At 52.2% G+C, this 18,216-nt stretch overlaps 1 protein-coding gene across 1 annotated transcript; it reads right to left on the reverse strand.

Annotated features, from left to right (window-relative positions):
• Window positions 1-2,400: 2,400 nt before the first annotated feature.
• LOC113406901 (enoyl-CoA hydratase, mitochondrial-like) lies at window positions 2,401-17,763 on the reverse strand. Its single transcript, XM_026653763.2, has 8 exons — window positions 17,658-17,763; window positions 10,960-11,157; window positions 9,205-9,332; window positions 8,443-8,542; window positions 7,162-7,266; window positions 5,077-5,196; window positions 2,888-2,955; window positions 2,401-2,798 (listed from the first exon to the last, which is right to left on the reverse strand). Exons 1-8 carry the CDS (start codon window positions 17,743-17,745, stop codon window positions 2,733-2,735), a joined length of 873 nt encoding a protein of 290 aa, XP_026509548.1. The 5' UTR covers window positions 17,746-17,763; the 3' UTR covers window positions 2,401-2,732.
• Between the last annotated feature and the right edge of the window lie 453 nt (window positions 17,764-18,216).

Genomic DNA, 18,216 nt, shown 5'->3' on the forward strand with positions numbered 1-18,216 from the left:
GCCAGGACCAATGGAATCCCAATAGAGAGTTCTGTGCCCCACCTAGTGGCAGCCCACAGAACTGCCGCGATAGTCCTCAGCATGTTTTTTTTGACCCAGCTTCAAAAAAAAAAAAACAGAGTCCTTAAAATCTCATGTAATTTTCCCCATAGGGAGAAAATCACGGGTAACAAATGCCAATAGTCGTGTTGCTTAATGCACTTCTGGAAGGCACTATGGTAACGAGGGTGGTATTAGACCTAGAATAGCATATTAACTCCCACTAAAATATTGCACAGGTGTCTCTGATGTCATAAACCTACCAGGTCTGCAATTATCCACAGTCTTCAATGGTCAACAAGACATGAATGTCTACAGCAAAACTCAACCAGAAAATCCCTTTACAAGCCCTCCCAGGCCTCCTTCAGACAGGGGATAAAGCAGCACAAAATCACAGAAGATGGAAGGCAACAGTTCCTCTCAGATCCTAGGTTGGTCCTCCTGGGCTGGCAGTCAGAAAACCCTTGTCAAATAATCACAGCTGATCTGGCACCACTGACTGTCTCTACACTAGCACACTTACAGCTGTGATCACCACCACCGTAGCACTGCTGCCAAAAGCTGCAGTGTGCACAGGGCTCCACTATTCTTCCCACGAGGACATCTAACCCTGGTGTTAGAGCAGTGGTGCAAAAACTTTTCCAGTGGCATCCCCCTTACTGCTCATGGAATTTGTCATGACCTCCACCATTATTTGTAATCTGAAGTAATCCCTTACTTCTGTGCTGCTGCTGGCGGCGGCACTGCCTTCAGAGCTGGGTGGCTGGAGAGTGATGGCTGCTGGCCAGGGCATTCATGTTGGTTGTGGTGTCTGAGGACTATTTTTTTAATTCCGCTCTGCAATGCCCACTCTATTTTTATCCCGCTCCTGCTATTATGGCAGTGGGTCCTGCGAGATCCCAGTTTCTTTTCACCCTCTCCCCCTCCTGTCCCCCAGGAGAGCACACCCTCCAGTTTGCGCACCACTGTGTTAGCGCGCACAGTGGTAAAACACTCACGCCTGTCCTAGCTAGCACAGTGCAGCGCTACCCACTGGTAACAAGGGCAGGAGACCTGCTAGGGCAGCCATGATCAGATAGCCACAGCAGGAATCTGGCGGGGCTTAGAAGGCATTGCACTTGTTGGGGTCAGGATATGGATGGAGCCTCATCACCCCACAATCCCCAGGGATGTGGTGGAGTCCCTAGCAGAACTTGCTGGGGTGACAGACTCCTAACAGGCCACTATCAAAGGGGTGGGCTGAACGCCCATAAGGCAGCTGATGGGGCAGTTAGAGTGAACTGGAGACAGAGATACACCAATAAGCTGCTATGTACCCACCTGGCAGCGGATCAATACTTCCCTGCAGCAACGGCACCAGGATTTGTCCTCCACTGTATAACAAAAACTAAGGAAATTCCCACTGGGAAAAAAACTTGGTTAAACTGTTCAGGCAGAGACAGTAACTGAAAGGGCTATGTAATAAAATAGCACTGGAGCTTTAGAAACTCAAAGAGCCAAAGAATTTTACATTAAGCTCACTCAAATATCCTTAACTCTGCCCCTCATATCGTTAGCACGTCCAGTGCAGCCATCCTGGTGGTTAGCCCCGTGCTTCAGGACATGAGCCAACCAGTAACAGAAGGGTCAGGAAGCCACACCCCTAGGGTTATTCCCACTAGTGGGTCTTTTTGCTTAACACCTCCTCCTGTCGGTGACAGACCCTGGGATGAGACGGTCCCCTGCTCTGATCCAACCTGGCTACTCCTACGCCCTGTATAAGAACGCCTCAGCACGTCTCTGTGAGCCAGGTCACCGGCCCTTCCATCCCATCTGTGAGCTGGGGGCCAGCAGCTGGAAGCCAGGCACCAGCTCGTGGTCACTCAGCTCTAGGAATCAGACCCACTTCAGCACACGGGCCACTGCTCCCCAGCCCGTAGGAGAGCACTGCAACAAGAAGCTCACAGGCAGAGGGGCCGATCTGGCTCCAGAGCCCCCTGTCAGAGACCCGCATGCCCAGTCAGGGGAGAGGAGGGAGCCAGTTTCCTGCTCAGCTGGGCCACGTCAGAGCAGGAAGGAGTCTGAGGACGGAGAATGTCCCTTGAGTTGGAGGTTTCCTATTGTCTGTTACACTCATTTTACCAAGGGCACCTCCAAGGCTGGAGCCCCGAGTCCCCGCGATGGGGAGAGGACAGCAGCACAGCCAGGGCAGTGGGGTTTTGCTTAGTGACCAACCCAAAGCCCAGAGTCCTCCTTTGTCTCCAGCTCTCGGAGCCGGCGCACCAAAGCGTTTGTCGCACGCAGTCCGAACCAGCCCTTCCCTGGCGAGGGCAGTGCCGCCAACTCAGCCAGGGGAGCCCTTTAATAACGATCACACGACAATCTCCATTTCTGATTTTCTTATCGTGAACAAAAGTGTCAGGTCATTTGAGATTCAGATCAGACGTGTTCCCTACGCCCCATCACCTGATTACGTGGAAGGGCCCAAACCGTTAGGATAGCCTACGGCAGTTCCTTCCCCAACACCCCGTGTAATGTAGCGTTTGTGAATCAAAGGGCCTTTTCTCCCAGGGCAGTGGCACAGGATTGGGCACCCGTACTGGTTACTGCTGGGCGCAACCTGCTGCGATGGTTATTTGTCAGTCCCACACTGCAAGGGGATCAAGGCAGAGGCTCCAGCTCAGCAGCTCCGAGAGGACAAGGCACGCTGGCATTCAGTGGTCTGTGAAGTTTGCCTTTCTCTTCTCCACAAAGGCTGCCATCCCTTCCTTCCGGTCATCCTGAGAGAGAGAGAGAGGGGCTCAGGGGCATGGTCTGTACAACAGTCGCTCTCCAGACAAGCAGCCCGCGGGGCAGCACCTATACTCACCGTAGCAAAGGTGGCATGGAAGAGCCTCTTCTCCATTTTATTTCCCTCAGTCAGCGTCATCTCGAAGGCTGAAAAAGAGGAGCCAGTGGCAGACGCAGGTGAAAGCGGAGGGGATGGTTGGGTGTTTAACGATCACATCTAGCCCGCTCCCTGAGAGGAGAGTCCCCCAAGGAGACCTAAAGGGTTTGTACTGCCCCACCGCAGCCTCACTGGGGGAAGGCCAGAATCATGCACGTTCCAGACCTCTGCTCCCCTCCTTCCACATTTCTTTACCAGCTACTGGGTGGCAGGGCAGGGGGTCTCCCCAGTCTGCACCCGAAGCCGGCTGACATTAAACCAGGGAGGTTTCAAAGAACCCCTCGCTCTTGCGGAGCCACAGCACATTCGATTCCCCGCCATCCCCACCTGTTTGTATGAACCCAGAACTGCACTGTCTGAGATCTCCGGGGGCAGGCTGGGGCTTTGGCAGGTGGGCAGGCCACCTGGGACGGCCGGATGAGCATGCCAGCTGGATGTTTGCGTGAAAAGCATTGGCAGTGAAGGGGTAAACGTTGGCCTGCCCATAGTCCCCGTTAACCCCAGGCCGTCACCCAATCTGGGCTAGCACGCCAGGCTGCCTGCGCACACGTCACTGCAGCAGCTGCACTTGGGCCACGTTTGCAAGGTTTTAGGAACAACCAGCAGATCTGATGAACCCAGGCTTATCTTCACAGACCATTATACTGCAATTGGCCAGACGTGAGCCTGCAGAGCTGAAGGCCAGAAGGGCCCCCCAGATCACCTAGTCTGGCCTCCTGTCTATCACAGGCCACCAACCCCACCCAGCCCCCGCACACTAACCCAGCAACCAAAACGAGACCAAACTATTACAGCCTGCAGGAGGCTAGACAGCCATGTGCCACAGGCAAGGAATAGGAGAGACGAGGGACAGGTGACAGCTAGAGACCTCCGACCTGAGGGGCGTTCCTAGAGTGGGCCATGCAGGGGGGTTAAAGGTGCAGGTGCCCTTGAAACCATGATACAGTAACTCCTCACTTAATGTCATCCCGGTTAACGTTGTTTCGTTGCTGATCAATTAGGGAACATGCTCGTTTAAAGTTGTGCAATGCTCCCTTATAACGTTGTTTGGCAGTCGCCTGCTTTGTCCACTGCTTGCAAAAAGAGCAGCCCATGGGAGCTGGTGACGGGGGCTTGGAACCAGGGTGGACCAGCAGCCCCCCTATCAGCTCCCTACGCCCCTAAGTTCCCTGTGCGGCAGCTGCCCAGCAGGCTATCAATTGCCGGCAGTTCAGCTGTCCCTCCCCCCACTGTCCTGTGCTGCTCCTGCCCTCTGCCTTGGAGCTGCTCCCGGGAGCCTCCTGCTTGCTGTGCGGGGAGGGGGCAAGAGGGGGGCTAATGTCAGGGTGTCCCCCTCCCCCCCACTTCCATGGAGATGGGGTGACACATGACAGGGCTCAGCACAGAGGGAGCTTGCTGGCAGCAGCTGCTATCTCAACTTGCTGATCTATTTAAAAAGGCAATGTACTTAGAGTGGGGTCAGCATACTTAAAGGGGCAATGAGTATCTTTCTCTGTCTCTCACACACAGTGTGTGTCTCTGTCTGCCATGCTGTCTCCCCTCCCTCCATTTGTGCTGCCTTGTAGAGTGTGAGGCTACATTAACAACACTATGTTAACCCTTGAGCGCTCAGCCGAGTGCTAGTTCATCATTCAGCACTAAGGCATTCCCCGGGAAATATCCCACCCTCTGACTTCACTACCTCAACCAAACTTCACAATCATCACCGCTGTGTACAGTATTAAATTGTTTGTTTAAAACTTATACTGTGTATATGTGTGTGTATATATATATATATTATATATATAAAATATAGTCTTTTGTCTGGTGAAAAAAAGATTCCCTGGAACCTAACCCCCCCATTTACATTAATTCTTATGGGGAAATTGGATTCGCTTAACATCATTTCACTTAAAGTAGCATTTTTCAGGAACATAACTACAACGTTAAGCGAGGAGTTACTGTACTACTTTTTTCATGCAAGTGCCTATTCCGGGACACCATTCCTCAGCAAGGCTGCCCTCTACGGCCACGGACCCAAAGTACCTCAGCCTCCCACTGAGCCCTGGTGGGGCCACATCAGCCCAGTGCACCCACCCCCACATTCAGCCATCACTCAGCACTGCCTGTACCTGCATTGACAGCTTCCTTGGCCATTACTGTTACGAGCTTAGAATTCCCTGCAATCTTCTCCCCACAGCTGATGGCTTCTTCCAGCAGCTTCTCCACGGGGTAGATTTTGCTGACCAGGCCTAGAGAGGAGGGGACAAGTTACTGGACCGTCAGCACTTGGCACTCAGCATTCCTGTGTCCTCCCCAGACACCACCATCCGAGAACACGTTCACAACTCCCAGCCTCTGACCAGCCACAGAGCAGAGCAGCGGTGCTCATCGGACAGTCTTGCCCAAGGTCCAATGTCCGACACCGGTAACGCAGAGCAGCTGCCATCCAGCAGACCCAGCGCATGAACCTCGGGTCAGTTAGCGGGCTCTGTACATGGCGCAAAGCCTCACTGGAGTAAAGCATGGGCATGGCCTAAGACACGACTGTGCATGACCCCCCCTTCCATCCCCGCACACTCACTCCCACGTGTATTCAGAGCCACGGCTGCCATCACTTGAGCTGGACACTTCCTAGTGCCCAGCACCACAGTGCGAAGGGGCTGGAAGCAGAGCAGGGAGCAGCATTCGAACCCAGCAGCTTCGGCCTGGCCACGCAGCCCTCTCGCCCTCAGGTGTGGGCTTTGCAGGGCTGTGCAAAAGGCAGCTGGAGTCTTGGCCCCAAGTCAGCTCCAGCTGTGGGATCTTTATTGCTGACGGGCCTGAGCCAGAAAGGGTCCAGCTGGAGTCAGAGCCCAGGGTACGTTTCCTGTTAGCAAACTCCTCTTCCTTCTAAACCGAGCACAGCTGAGGGAGACACTGGCATGGAGCCAGGGGATGCCATTGCAGCGCCCACAGAAAGCTCCCACTGTCACCCCACTTTGGAGCTTCCCCCTGCAGCAGAGAAATGCCCAAGTGAAGCCTGCGGAGACCATGGGATACCACCATCCAAAGGCCACCCCATGACGAGCTCCCTCTGTGCTTCAGACTGAGCAGCAGCAGGCACCTTGCTCCCAATTCCCCCTTTACCTCCCGGTAGTGAGTCCAAATGAAACCACCGGATCCGGAGCTGACAATCAGCATGTGCCCAGCTACGGGGACAAAGGCCAAACTCCACCCGGGAGATGGAATGGGGGGAGGGTCGTTACCGTTTCTAGTCTAGGTACGGGGCAGAGGGCTGCTGTCTACGCAGTGCCATGTTCCAGTCGAGAGCCATGCGGTCCCCTCCACCCAGCATCAGCTGCTGACTGCATCCCTTCCCGATGGGGATCTGGCCACCCCTCAGGACCATGGTGTGCAAAGAGCTGCCTTCCTGTCTGGACCCCTTGCCTGCTGGGTTGGGCTGAAGAGCTCCTGAGCTGATTTATCACTATCAGCTTCCCCACAGGATCTGGGGAGTCATAGTGAAGGGAGAATGCCTGGGGGAGGAAATCCTTCCCAGTAATGTCCCCTTCTCTCTGAATGGTTTATCCCAGGACGCGGCAAAGAGAAACGATGCCAGGCAGTGGACCCTCTGCACTAGGAGCGCAGGGAGAGCGGCTGGGCAAACGCCCGACAGAGACGGGATCAGCGTGGAAGAGTCAGTTGTAAGAGAGAAGAGCCATGTGCCCCTAGCAGCCTCCATCCAGGTATGTTCCTAGGGGACACCTTCGCGTGCTGGCCAGTCTGCAGCCTGGGGAAGCCACCTCCTGCTCCGCGTTACAGGGATGGCTGGGCCACACATGCAGCAGGGAACAGCCGGCTTTAAGGAACAGTGATGGATTTGCACGCCGCAGGGCTGTGAGGCCCCGTTGTGCCTGGCAGCAGAGGATGCACTCTCCCCTGACTTGTTTAGTTAACTGACACATGCCCAAGGCACAGAGCCAGGAGGGTCTCAGTCATCTACAGATGGGGAGCCCTCCCCAGGAGCCATGCGTTCCAGAGAAGGGCATGAAGTGACAACTTCAGTCAGCTGGCAAGTCCCAAGACCCACCCTCATCCAGACCAGAAATGATGCCTGAGCAGCTCTCATGGATTGCCCTCTCACCCACACCACAGGTACAGGAAACCTCCCCTCCCTTCCCACCCAGTGCCACAGGAGGAGCCTGGCGGGAAGGCGTACACACTTGTGCCCATACCTGCTTCTTTAGCTTCCTGAGCAGAGATCCTGTCTCCGGTTAGGACCATTTCCATTGCCAGGGACTTGCCGACTGCTCTCGTGAGTCTCTGAGTCCCGCCAGATCCTGTGGTTAATTAGGAAGGCCGCAATTAGCTTGCAAGGGTCAGTCAGGAGGAATTTCCTAAATAAACACACCCTGATCACACACACGTGCAACAGGTCAGGTCTGTGCACACAGGGGCGGCAGCACAGCAAGGAGAAGAGGAAGGGGTGGGCAGGGAGACAAGCTGTTGGATACTTATGTAACACAATGTAAGATACAGGCGCATTTCTACCTGCTGCTGCTATTTTATCACAGGGCTCTAGCTTTGCCCTGGGGCTTAAGGATGTCACCATACCCCATACCCCCACCCCATGGAATTATGGGGCACACTTGCCTGCCATTCTCTCTGTATGTAACCACTTGAACTATTCTTTGCACAGATGTAGGCAACAAGACCCTGCTACAAGTACATTTCTTGAGCATCTGGGATCTGAGATCGGGACAAGCTCAGGAATCCCTTTCTTTTTATGGGTCTTTAAAGTGACCACATGATTGACAGCTGCCCTGTGCTCGGACACAGGCATGCAGGTCTATCAATAGCTATCAGTCAAAAATCAGAGGGTAAATCAGGCTAATTACTGAACGCAAGGCTCCAGGTGACCCAACAATAGCACCACCTGAACTTGGAGGAGATGGGAGGGGTGTCTAATGGACAAGAAAGTAACCTGACAACACATCTAGCAGGTGCAAGACCTACAGATTCCTGGTGTTAGATACATACATGAAAAAAACAATCACCTGCCAAGCCCAGAGCATTGAAAAGCAGCAGGAACAGCGAAGGAGGAATGGGACCAGAGATTGGTGTGGTCATTTTAAAGAAGGGAGGAAGACGCACGCCAGAGATCGGAGCGGGCTTTCACCGTGAAGCAGGAAGTTGTCAGACAGTGATATTTGTCTCTGCACACCTCAAGAGGGCTGTCAACATTTGAAAGCCTGGTAGTTAGAGATTCCGAACTAACCAAGCCCATAAGAGATGCCTTGGTCTGAACTGATCGCACTCATGTCTTTATCTGAGTGACCAGAATGGGTCAGTTTCCATGCTCCATCTACCACGTGTCACTGGGACTCTCACAGTAACTTTCAATGTGTCTTTTAAAAAGCGTTCATTTCCCTAACACCACTAGCCAGTGCCAAGGCTGGGAAGGAGCTTGGCCACCCTAGATGCTCACAGGCAGGAGTGTACTCAACAGGGGTTACCTGGAATGGTTCCCAGCAAGATTTCGGGTTGCCCAAACTGCGCTTTCTCGCCAGCATAGATGATATCGCACATCATGGCCAGCTCACAGCCACCGCCCAGCTTCAGGGGAGAGAGGGGCATGGGTTAGAACTGGCACAGCGCCACCCGGCACACGAGGGTTTCTTGCAGTCGAGCTAGGTCTCATGGGATCAGAGGCCTCACAGTCTGTGCTGTATTCATCCACAGCAGGGGAGGGGGAACTAAAGTCACTTGCCCACAATCATCCAAGGAGCATATGGCTGAGCCAGGACTTGAACCCACTTCTTCCAAGTTCCCATCTGATGCGCTAACCAGCACAGAGCTATAGAACTCACTCAAGGAGCCCAAAGAGAAACAGCTTAGTACAAAGCATTCCAAGGCCCATTCCTCTCTTCCAGGAGGGACTAGGGGGTGAGGGATGGGACATTCCCCAAGGGGTCAAGGGAGGAAGGCAGAGCTGCTTCCTGGGCTAAGCAGGAGTAAAAAACTCCACAGCCAGAGCTGCAGGGAAGGAGCAGGAGTTTGGATGCTGCTTATCCTGCTGCTTTGACTCAGAAAAATTTTCCATTAGCCCTCTACATAAAAAGTATATTAAGACTATCACAATTCCCAGTTAAGACTGACATTTGGATCTGCCCAGAGCTGGCTGAAACAATGACATCGAAGTTAACCACACAACAATATTTACCAAGACGCATTCTAGGCTGCAGGGGTAGATTAAGGAATGGAAAACCCAAACTCACAGCATATCCATTCACAGCTGCTATGACCGGCTTCCGGACCAGAGCGACTTTGTTCCAGTGTGCAAGGAAATTGCCCCCGTAACATTCCTGGAAGGTTCTGTTCTGCATCTCCTTTATATCTGCTCCAGCTGAAAGAGAGAATATTGTGTAGACAGGATGAACTGGGAAATGACCATCCTTGGGCCATGTCTTGTTGTAGCCCTGTTGGTCCCAGGATATTAGATGTTATTCAGCAGAAAGGAAAAAGAGCTCTGTGTAAGCTCGAAAGCTTGTCTCTCCCACCAACAGAGGCTGGTCCAATACACGATATTACCTCCCCCACGTTGTCTCACTGACATCCTTTGATCAGTAAGTGGTCCGCACTAGATTGGTTTGTCTAAAACTTACAGGGGCCTCTTGAAATAGTTTCAGGTCCAACCCCTGCCTCATAAGATTTGTGATTTGCAAAAAAAAAATCACAGAAATTGTCCTATTTTGTAAAAGTTTTCTTCCTCCTGTTACTATGTGAAAAACTGATAGATGGGGGAAAGGACTCTTAGACTGCACTGGGGAACCCAGGAAACTGATTCTACACTCAGAGCTCCCTCACTGAAAAAGAGAAATATTTTCTCTACTTTTTCCACACAGTGATCTTAGGAGTTACTTGTAGGAAGAGCAGTAGGTAACATATGCTCAGACAAAGGTGTGATGCTTAAGTTGAGCTTCTCTTTAACAAGAGCACCTGTCACATTGCATGCCTGAAAGACATGGTTATAGCATCTGGCCTTAAAAATAATCCCCTATCCTTGGAGCTTCACACTGGGTTCTCAGTGGCAAAGCCAGACCCTAGCCATGATTCAGGTGTGATTTGTTTTTTTGCCCAGGGGAAGGGCTGGAAGCTCTAGTGTTTGGACATTTAAAATCCAAGTGGTCACACACTGAGGGTACGTCTACACTAGAAACGCTGCTACTGCACCTGTGCAGCGCTGAGGTGTACACACTGCCTGCAGTGACTGAAGGGGTTCTTCCATCGCTGTAGTAAATCCACCTCTGCGAAGCAGCAGCTGGGTCAACTAAAGAATATTCACATCGACCGGGCAGTGTCAACACTGGGATGAAGGTCAGCCTCATTACATCGCACAGGACATGATATTTTTCACAGCCCTGAGTAATGTAGTTAAGCCCACCTAGCTCTGTATTCCAGGCCAGCCCTGGGAAGCATCCTTCACTAGTCCCTGGTACAAGAGGGGCCTTTCCCATCTCTAAAGCTCACAAGTCTCTGAACGTTCTGGGGGAGCAGCCAACCACTTGGGATCCCCAGAATTATCAGCGGCTTCATGCCTTGCATCTCTCACACACAGCTGGGTTCTCCCCTTTCCAAGAGGAGTGGGGATGAGGCTCCTCCATCCAAAACTGGACCTATGACAGAAGTCACTGATTCCCCTTCCCAAACTCAAGCCCCGTTTTCCGCTGCAAGTGCTCCCGCTAGGAACAGCAGAGCTCCCTAGCACTGCCATCCACAAGGGAGGGCATCCAGAGGGCAGCTCCCAGTTGGGCTCAGAGTTTTCCCGTAGTTCTCACACATCCTCTTCACCAGGAGACATAGCATTTAAAAGCAGCAGCAGTCACCCCGAGGCCTTTGCAGCCCCTGCGAGCCCACCACCTACCAATGGCAAGTGGGTGACTAAGGCAAAGCAACTTCCAGCCCACCCACCTCGCTATGGGACGTGCTGAGTGAGCCTCCCCAGAGAGCTCCGGGGTGCCCTCTCTGCCTACCTGCGAAGGCTTTCTCGCTGCCAGTGATGACGATGGCTCCCACATGTGGGTCCTTCTCAAAGAAATCCAAGGCCTGATTCATCTCGTTCATCAGGCCATCGCAGAGGGCATTCAAGGCCTTGGGGCGGTTCAGCTGGATCACTCCTACATTCTGCTTCGCCCCCTTCTTCTCCACCACGAGATACTGGAACTGAGTGCCTGCCGGGGGAAGGGACACCAGCACATTGTTACAGCAGTTAGCGGCACTGCATGGGATGGACCTGCTTTCCGGCGGGCTGGGATCCCCCTCCTATCCTGCAAGGGCAAGCACCTGCTCCTCCTCTGCCAAAGCCACCCCACAATGCTCTTCTGCTAGAGCCCCCGGTGACCACGCCCCTGCATCAGTGTGGAGCAGTTCTGTTGCTTGCTGACTCTGGGCTTCACAAGTCTGCTCTGCTGGCTAGTGTCCTGCACTGAGAGCGACTCAGGATAGGGCTGGCTTCCTGTGGTTACGAGCACACAGTCAGCACCCACCTGCTACTTTCCCTGGCATTTCTACAATGCACAGGGCTTGCCCCTGCTAGCTGGGGACTGCACAGCCTGGCCAGAGGCTGTGGGAGCTGGGCAGGCTGTAAGGGCCTGTCCTCCAGGGCAATGGCCGGTGCGCAGCTCAACTATCCCACACCCAGACTGCTAGAACTCCTACCCTGTACCTTAGGTGGCTCCAAATTTTATTTCAGCCTCTGGCTGACAGCTCTTTAAAACCTTTCCTACCTGCTAGAACGGAGAAGCATTCTGTGTCTCTCCACCCGACTGCTGCAGGACTCTCTCCCTTACTGTACCCTCTCCTAAAGCCTCTTAGCCATGTGTTGTGGGGAGGGTTGGGAGAGATGACCTCTATTATTCTGTCCCTTCTCTCAGCCTTCGGCGTTGGCCCCCTCCCCACGGATTATCTAGTGCTTGGTTCAGAGTTTCCCCAGGGAACAGTGACACTGACACAGTCTTGTCTATTTCACAGCTGGGGCTGGTTCAAAACAACCAGAGCCTTGATAATTTCACTATACTGCTGCTCCGGAAAGCTCTGGGCAGCAGCAGAGGCACTGGGGAGTCTGCAGTCTCAGGCAGATAGGGCTGCATCTGATATCCCATTTGGAAGGTTTTGTTCATCATCATTAAGGCCAGCAACCTACTTTAAAATAATTCACACCTAGCTCTTATTTAGCAATTGTCAGCAGAGGATAGAGGCACTTTGCAAAGGTGGGTTGTACCATTATCCCATTTTATAGATGGGCCTTGCTGGGTAAGGACTAGCCTAAGATCACACCAAAAGTCAATGGCAGAACTTGGCACTGAACCCAGGAGTCCTGGATCCTAGTCCAGCAAAAAGTGACAAATGAAATTGTAAATTCTGCAGAATCATAGACTTTAAGGTCAGAAGGGACCATTATGATCATCTAGTCTGACCTCCTGCACAACGCAGGCCACAGAATCTCACCCACCCACTCCTGTATCAAACCTGTGTCTGAGCCATTGAAGTCCTCAAATCATGGTTTAAAGATTTCAAGGTGCAGAGCATCTTCCAGCAAGTGACTCATGCCCCACGCTGCAGAGGAAGGCGAAAAACCCCCAGGGCTTCTGCCAATCTGCCCTGGAGGAAAATTCCTTCCCGACCCCAAATATGGCGCTCAGCTAAACCCTGAGCATGTGGGCAAGACTCACCAGCCAGACACCCAGGAAAGAATTCTCTGTAGTAACTCAGATCCCACCCCATCTAACATCCCATCAAAAGCCATTGGGCATATTTACCGCTAGTAGTCAAAGATGAATTAATTGCTGATGGTGTAAACTCAATCCTCTTCCCATGCCATTAGTAGGGGGGCATAATCAAGCCCTCCACCATGTACCCTCAAAGGTAGAAGTACACTACAGAGGACAACATGCAGAAAAGCAGCAATAATCCAAGACACTTCTGGGTTAAAAGGTGCAGCCTCCACAACCAGGAACCTCCAATAAAATGCATTGCACTTGAATAAAAATCCCTTCAATTGTTCTGGTTACATTTATTCCTTTGTGCGTGTGCAGGTACGATTGGCATCTCCCAGACTATCTGCTCCTCTTAACCTGAACCTGCCATGTCCTCAGAATGGGGATTTTGTGACGCTTTTTGCCATAGCAACCCTGTCCCAAGCACTGGTTTAGGACTTTGCTGCAGAATCTAGCAGGAGACAGATCCGCCTGGGAAATGCTGCCCCATTCTTTGGCCTCCTTGGATTATTGGGGGGAACCATCAAGAGCAAAATTTTCAAATTGAGGTACCTGAAAATCCATACGTAGGCTCCTAATGAAGTGGCTTGGATCTCAGAACTACTGAGTACTTACAAGTCCAACTGGAGTCAGTGCGAGCTACAGGTGCTCAGTAATGTTGCAAGTCAGGCTGCTTTTACATAGGAGCCTAAATACAGATGCCGGTGCCTGCCATCAGGAAGCCAGGCATGAAAATCAAGGCCCATATCATAGGTTTTTAACTCATGAAAGTTGCCTCCCCAGGCTTGTGAGAACCTGGACAATGATGGGGTTCAAGCTCTGTCCTCACTGTAGCTGGCCTTGACAGGATCCATTTTTCTATCCAGACCCTGCTTTACATCACATCAGCAGCTGTGACCCCTTTGGCAGCACCACCAATGACAGACCCACCAGTGAGCCTGGCTGCAGGCACTGATTAAAGGGGCACTGTCGATTTTGTTTTTTTTTAATTCCAATCATTTTCTGATGCTCTGTGCAGGGGCACCATAAATCTGGATTTTATTCTTAAATTCCAATTTAAAAGTGTCTAAAAGATTTCCCGCTCTTCTGCTGAGTTTTATAAGGATCTTTTTCCAATTAGCTGTCTTCCCCTCTCTGACTAGCCAGGAGACCAGTGAAACTGACTCTGCAAGGTGCTCTCAAATGCATAATGCACAACTGAAAAGAGAGGAAAATATTTTTTCCCGATCAATCCTTCAGTTATGGGAATGTTGCGCTGCACAAGGGGCTCTGTTCAGGAGTCCTGCATCATATTGGAGGACAGGGGCCTTATGTACAACTTTAACAACAGATGGCACAACAGCAAGGTGGATTTTCAAGTTGACCTTGAAGTTGGTGTCCTTTGAAGTCAAATTCCTGAATTAACTGCATGGAAGTGGACTGATCGAGTAAACTGATCTATATATGCACCATTAGTAGGAAAGTCTCATAAAAGAGCAGCAGATCTCATCTTGTGTAAATAGAATCAAAGCATTTCACATACACGTCTCTCAATATTTCTGTATTGCACCTAACCGGTGCTAAGTGTAATTCATACACAGCTTTCATAGCTCTCAAAGCATTTTTCAAAGGAAGGTCAGGATCATCACGCCACTTTACAGATGGCAAACAGGAGGGGAAATGATTGCCCATGTGCTATCCTGCACAGGGGCTGCAATTGTTCTGGTCGCTTACTCCACAACTGACATCATAATCCTCCACCGGTGAGGTCACAGTCACCTCCACAGCAGCCAGTAGGACCTTAAGTGAGGACATTTGCAGGAAGACACTTAAAGGAACAAACATCCTGTTTACACACCAGGTCCTGCAGAATGTTTATTGGGCAATAAAACTTATTTAGCCTAATAAGCATTATGATGGCTAGCATCTACCTTGAGTAACCAAAAAAGGGGAGAAGAATACATGGAGAAATCACAAGGGTTGCATCCCCAGGTTTAAAAGAAAGCATAACCAGATCCAGTTTCCAACCCAGCTCAGACTACAGCTCCCCTCAAATACGCCAGGAGCATCAACTCCAATATGCTGCTCAGCACGAACCTTCCACTGAGAGAGAACAATGCCTGAATCCTGCTTCATTAGTCGGATTTGAAAGAATGTTGCCCTAAAAAAAAAATCACGTTAATAATTTCCTGTACGAAAGGTATGGGAGCCAATCATACATGCACCCACACTTCAGACACCCATCTATAGAATCATAGAACTGGAAGGGACCTTGAGAGGTCTTCCAGTCCAGTCCCCTGCACTCATGGCAGGGCTAAGTATTATCTAGACCATTCCTGACAGGTGTTTGTCCAACCTGCTCTTAAAAATCCTCAATGATGGAGATTCCACAACCTCTCTAGGCAATTTATTCCAGTGCTTAACCACCCTGACAATTAGGAAGCTTTTCCTAATGTCCAGCCTAAACCTCCTTTGCTGCAATTTAAGCCCATTGCTTCTTGTCCTACCTTCAGAGGTTAAGAACAACAATTTTTCTCCCTCCTCCTTGTAACAACCAATCCATAGGACTTTCCACATACACGTGAGGAAAAGCAATCCAGGCATATTACAGAGGCTGTGTAAATAGATTATCCAGCAGCTACAATATCTAGAATTGCCAGATACATATACACAAACTAAATATAGCAAGTCTCTTCACTCTAACCCACTCACTAACACTCCTCAGCAGAGCTGCAATCAAATGAATTTGGCTGTAATTTCTTTTCTCAACATTAAAAAACAAAAAAGTTTGTTGAGAAGATGTGAGCAATATTTTTATGCAAGGCCCTGCGTATCAGCTCCTATTGCATCAGCCCTCTCCCCCGGTCAGTAATGCCAACTTGGATGCACAGTCTGTTCCTCCCACGACTGTTTTAGTTCCATTTCTCATCCCCTCCCCTTATTTCAATCTGCCAAACCACTATCTGCGCTGCGTGTAAATCTCTCCTGAAGCCTCACTTCTCCTCCTGAAGAGTGAATAATTTCACATGACACTAAGGCTTTGTCTACACTGGCAACTGGCAAGTGAAAGACAAAACTAGTGTCGGTCAGAGGTGTTAAAAAAAACATACACCCCCGAAAGACAAAAGTTTTGTCGAGGACAAGTGTGGGTGTGAACAGCGCTTAGTTGGCAGGAGCGCTCTCCTGCCAACAATGCTAACGCCACTCGTTGGGGTGGAAGTTTTTTGTCGGCAGGAGAGCTCTCGCCTGCCAACAAACAGTGGCTACACTGCGTGCCTTTTAGCGGCACAACACAGCCATGTCGCTAAAAGCTGCGTAGTGTAGACATAGCCCAAGTTATGTTCAGCCTACTCTGTGTCTGTCTTGTTTACGCTGTATTTTATTTGGGGCTGTCGTCACATGTACCTTGTACTATGACGGGTACGTTGTCTGCGCTTCACAGAGCAACACAAACTATTCTCCAGAGCATTCAACAAATGCCCAGAGAACCAACAGTATGAAGCAGGAGGAATCTGTAAAAGGCTCTGAACACACTGAGCTAGAGTTAGTGCTGCAAAACTGAAATTAACATTCCCGCGACTATGCCAGAGCAGCCTGGCAGAAGCCAGCCTGTAAGAGGTCAGTCTTTTGATTGGCAATTAAAACAGACCCTTATTTTTCCATCATCCTCACCATAGCAATGGTGGGTGAGGAGATTTGGGCCTAGGCTACTGGTAAATTTTATGAGGCTGGTGTCAGAAAAGAACCCGGTACAAAATAATGGCCAGTAGGAACCCATCTGGGGGTAGCTCCCAACAGCCATTCAGTTTCCCACATGAGTGGCAGCCCAGCTCCTAGCACCAGCAGCATCACAATGTCCCCTTACCAGCACGCCTGGAGACTGACCTTGCCTTTCAGCTGGCCTGAGGCACACTGTAGGGCAGCATGGGGAAGGCTTGCCCTGCTGCCCATTCTAAACCTGACCTTAGATCCAGGTTTTCCTTCTCCAGGGCAGCACATCCGGTCCCTTCCACAAGCCCTGAATTAATTGAGAAAGAAGTGAATGTGGAGGCCTCGCATATGGGCTCCTGTCACCCTGAGCCCTGCTGGCATGCCCTTTGACACATCCACATCAGCAGCAGGAGCTGTCTGCACAGGGCGAGGGAAGAGGGTATGACCAGGTGGCCCCTGGCCAGTCCTCAGGCAAGCCCCTGGAACCAGACTGAGGCACTGATAGCCGTGAGGTGCTGTCATGAGTGCACAAGGCCCCATGCCCACAAAGCAGGGTGGGTGCAAACAGTGCCTCAGAAGTCAACAGGACTGACAGCTCCCCCGCCAGCTCAGAGGGGAGACAGGGCAGCGGGCACAGCTCTGGCATTACTTCCACCCACAGTGCAATGCAGCCCTGAGCTCCTGGGCAGCACCTCCAGGGGTGGGCAGCAAGCAGTGAGGGAGTGAGACAGGAGCTGCTGGGGGAACCAGATTCATTTGGATAGAGCAGAGCTCAAGTCAGGAGAACTTTACCCTCTGCTGCCACACTGGCTGGGCCTGAGGCCCCTGCATGAACTTCCAGACAGCAATCTCAAAGCATAGCACTGCCCCCCACACTGACCTACAGGAATCCCCAGGCCGCAGGGTCAGGCTGACAGAGAGGGATGGGGCAGTGCAGGGAGCCACTTCTGTGGGGCAGGACCCTCTCCCGCGAGGTGGGGGAGCACACACAGGCAGAGCACACCAAGGCCCAGGGGGGCTCCCCACACCACCCGGCACACAACTGGCAATGCTAGCCAGAGAGGGGAGCGATCGCCCGATGAGCCAGACGGGCAGGGGCAGCAGGCTCCAGAGCGTGGAGCTAGTGTGCCGAGCACCCTGCAGGGAACTAAATCACCCCACTGTCCCCCAGCCCCCACCCCGGTCCCACAACCAGCCCCCGCACTGTCCCCCAGCACCTGCACACCCGCCCCCCACTGTACCCCCGCCCAGCAGCCGCCGCTCACCCGCCGAGCTGAGCCGAGCCGGGGCTCGCAGCAGCAGGCGGACTGGGGCCCGGGCCGGGCAGAGCAGCGCACGGAGCACGACAGCCATGGCGGAGCTGAGCCACGGGACCCGGAGCCCCGCCCCCAGCACCCGATCGCCAGAGCCCCGCCCCGCCCCTGCCCCGTCCCCAAGATCTTCGTCGGCATAGCCCCGCCCCCTGCTCGCGGATGGGTTCAGGGGAGAGGGAGAGTCAGGGGGCTGTGGGTGGGTTCAGGGGAGCAGGGATGATGGGCTGTGGGTACGTTCAGGGGAGGATCGAGGGTGTAGGTAGGCTCAGGAGAGGGGGAGAATCAGGGGGCCATGGGTGGGTTTGGGGGAGAATTGGGCGGGAGTGGGTGGGTTGGGGAGAGTGGGGAGGATCCGGGGTCTGTGGGTAGATTCAGGGGAGAATTGGGCAGGTTCAGGGGAGTGGGGTGGATCGGGGCCGTGGATTGGTTCAGGGGAATATTGGGAGGCAGTGGGTGGGTTCAGAGGAGGGGAAGATTGGAGAGCCATGGTCAATGGGGGGAGGGATAGCTC

The sequence above is a fragment of the Terrapene carolina genome, unplaced genomic scaffold (genome assembly GCF_002925995.2).
Source record: "Terrapene carolina triunguis isolate 2854851 unplaced genomic scaffold, T_m_triunguis-2.0 Scaffold148, whole genome shotgun sequence".
Classification (NCBI taxonomy): Eukaryota; Metazoa; Chordata; order Testudines; family Emydidae; genus Terrapene; species Terrapene triunguis.

Coding starts and splice junctions, on each gene's coding strand:
- LOC113406901 (XM_026653763.2), bottom strand. CDS start 17,745: ATGGCTGTCGTGCTCCGTGCGCTGCTCTGCCCGGCCCGGGCCCCAGTC. Junction 9,333..10,959: donor CAGCGAGAAAGCCTTCGCAG/GTAGGCAGAGAG, acceptor TCTCTCTTTCAG/CTGGAGCAGATATAAAGGAG. Junction 8,543..9,204: donor CAGCTGTGAATGGATATGCT/GTGAGTTTGGGT, acceptor TCTCCCCTGAAG/CTGGGCGGTGGCTGTGAGCT.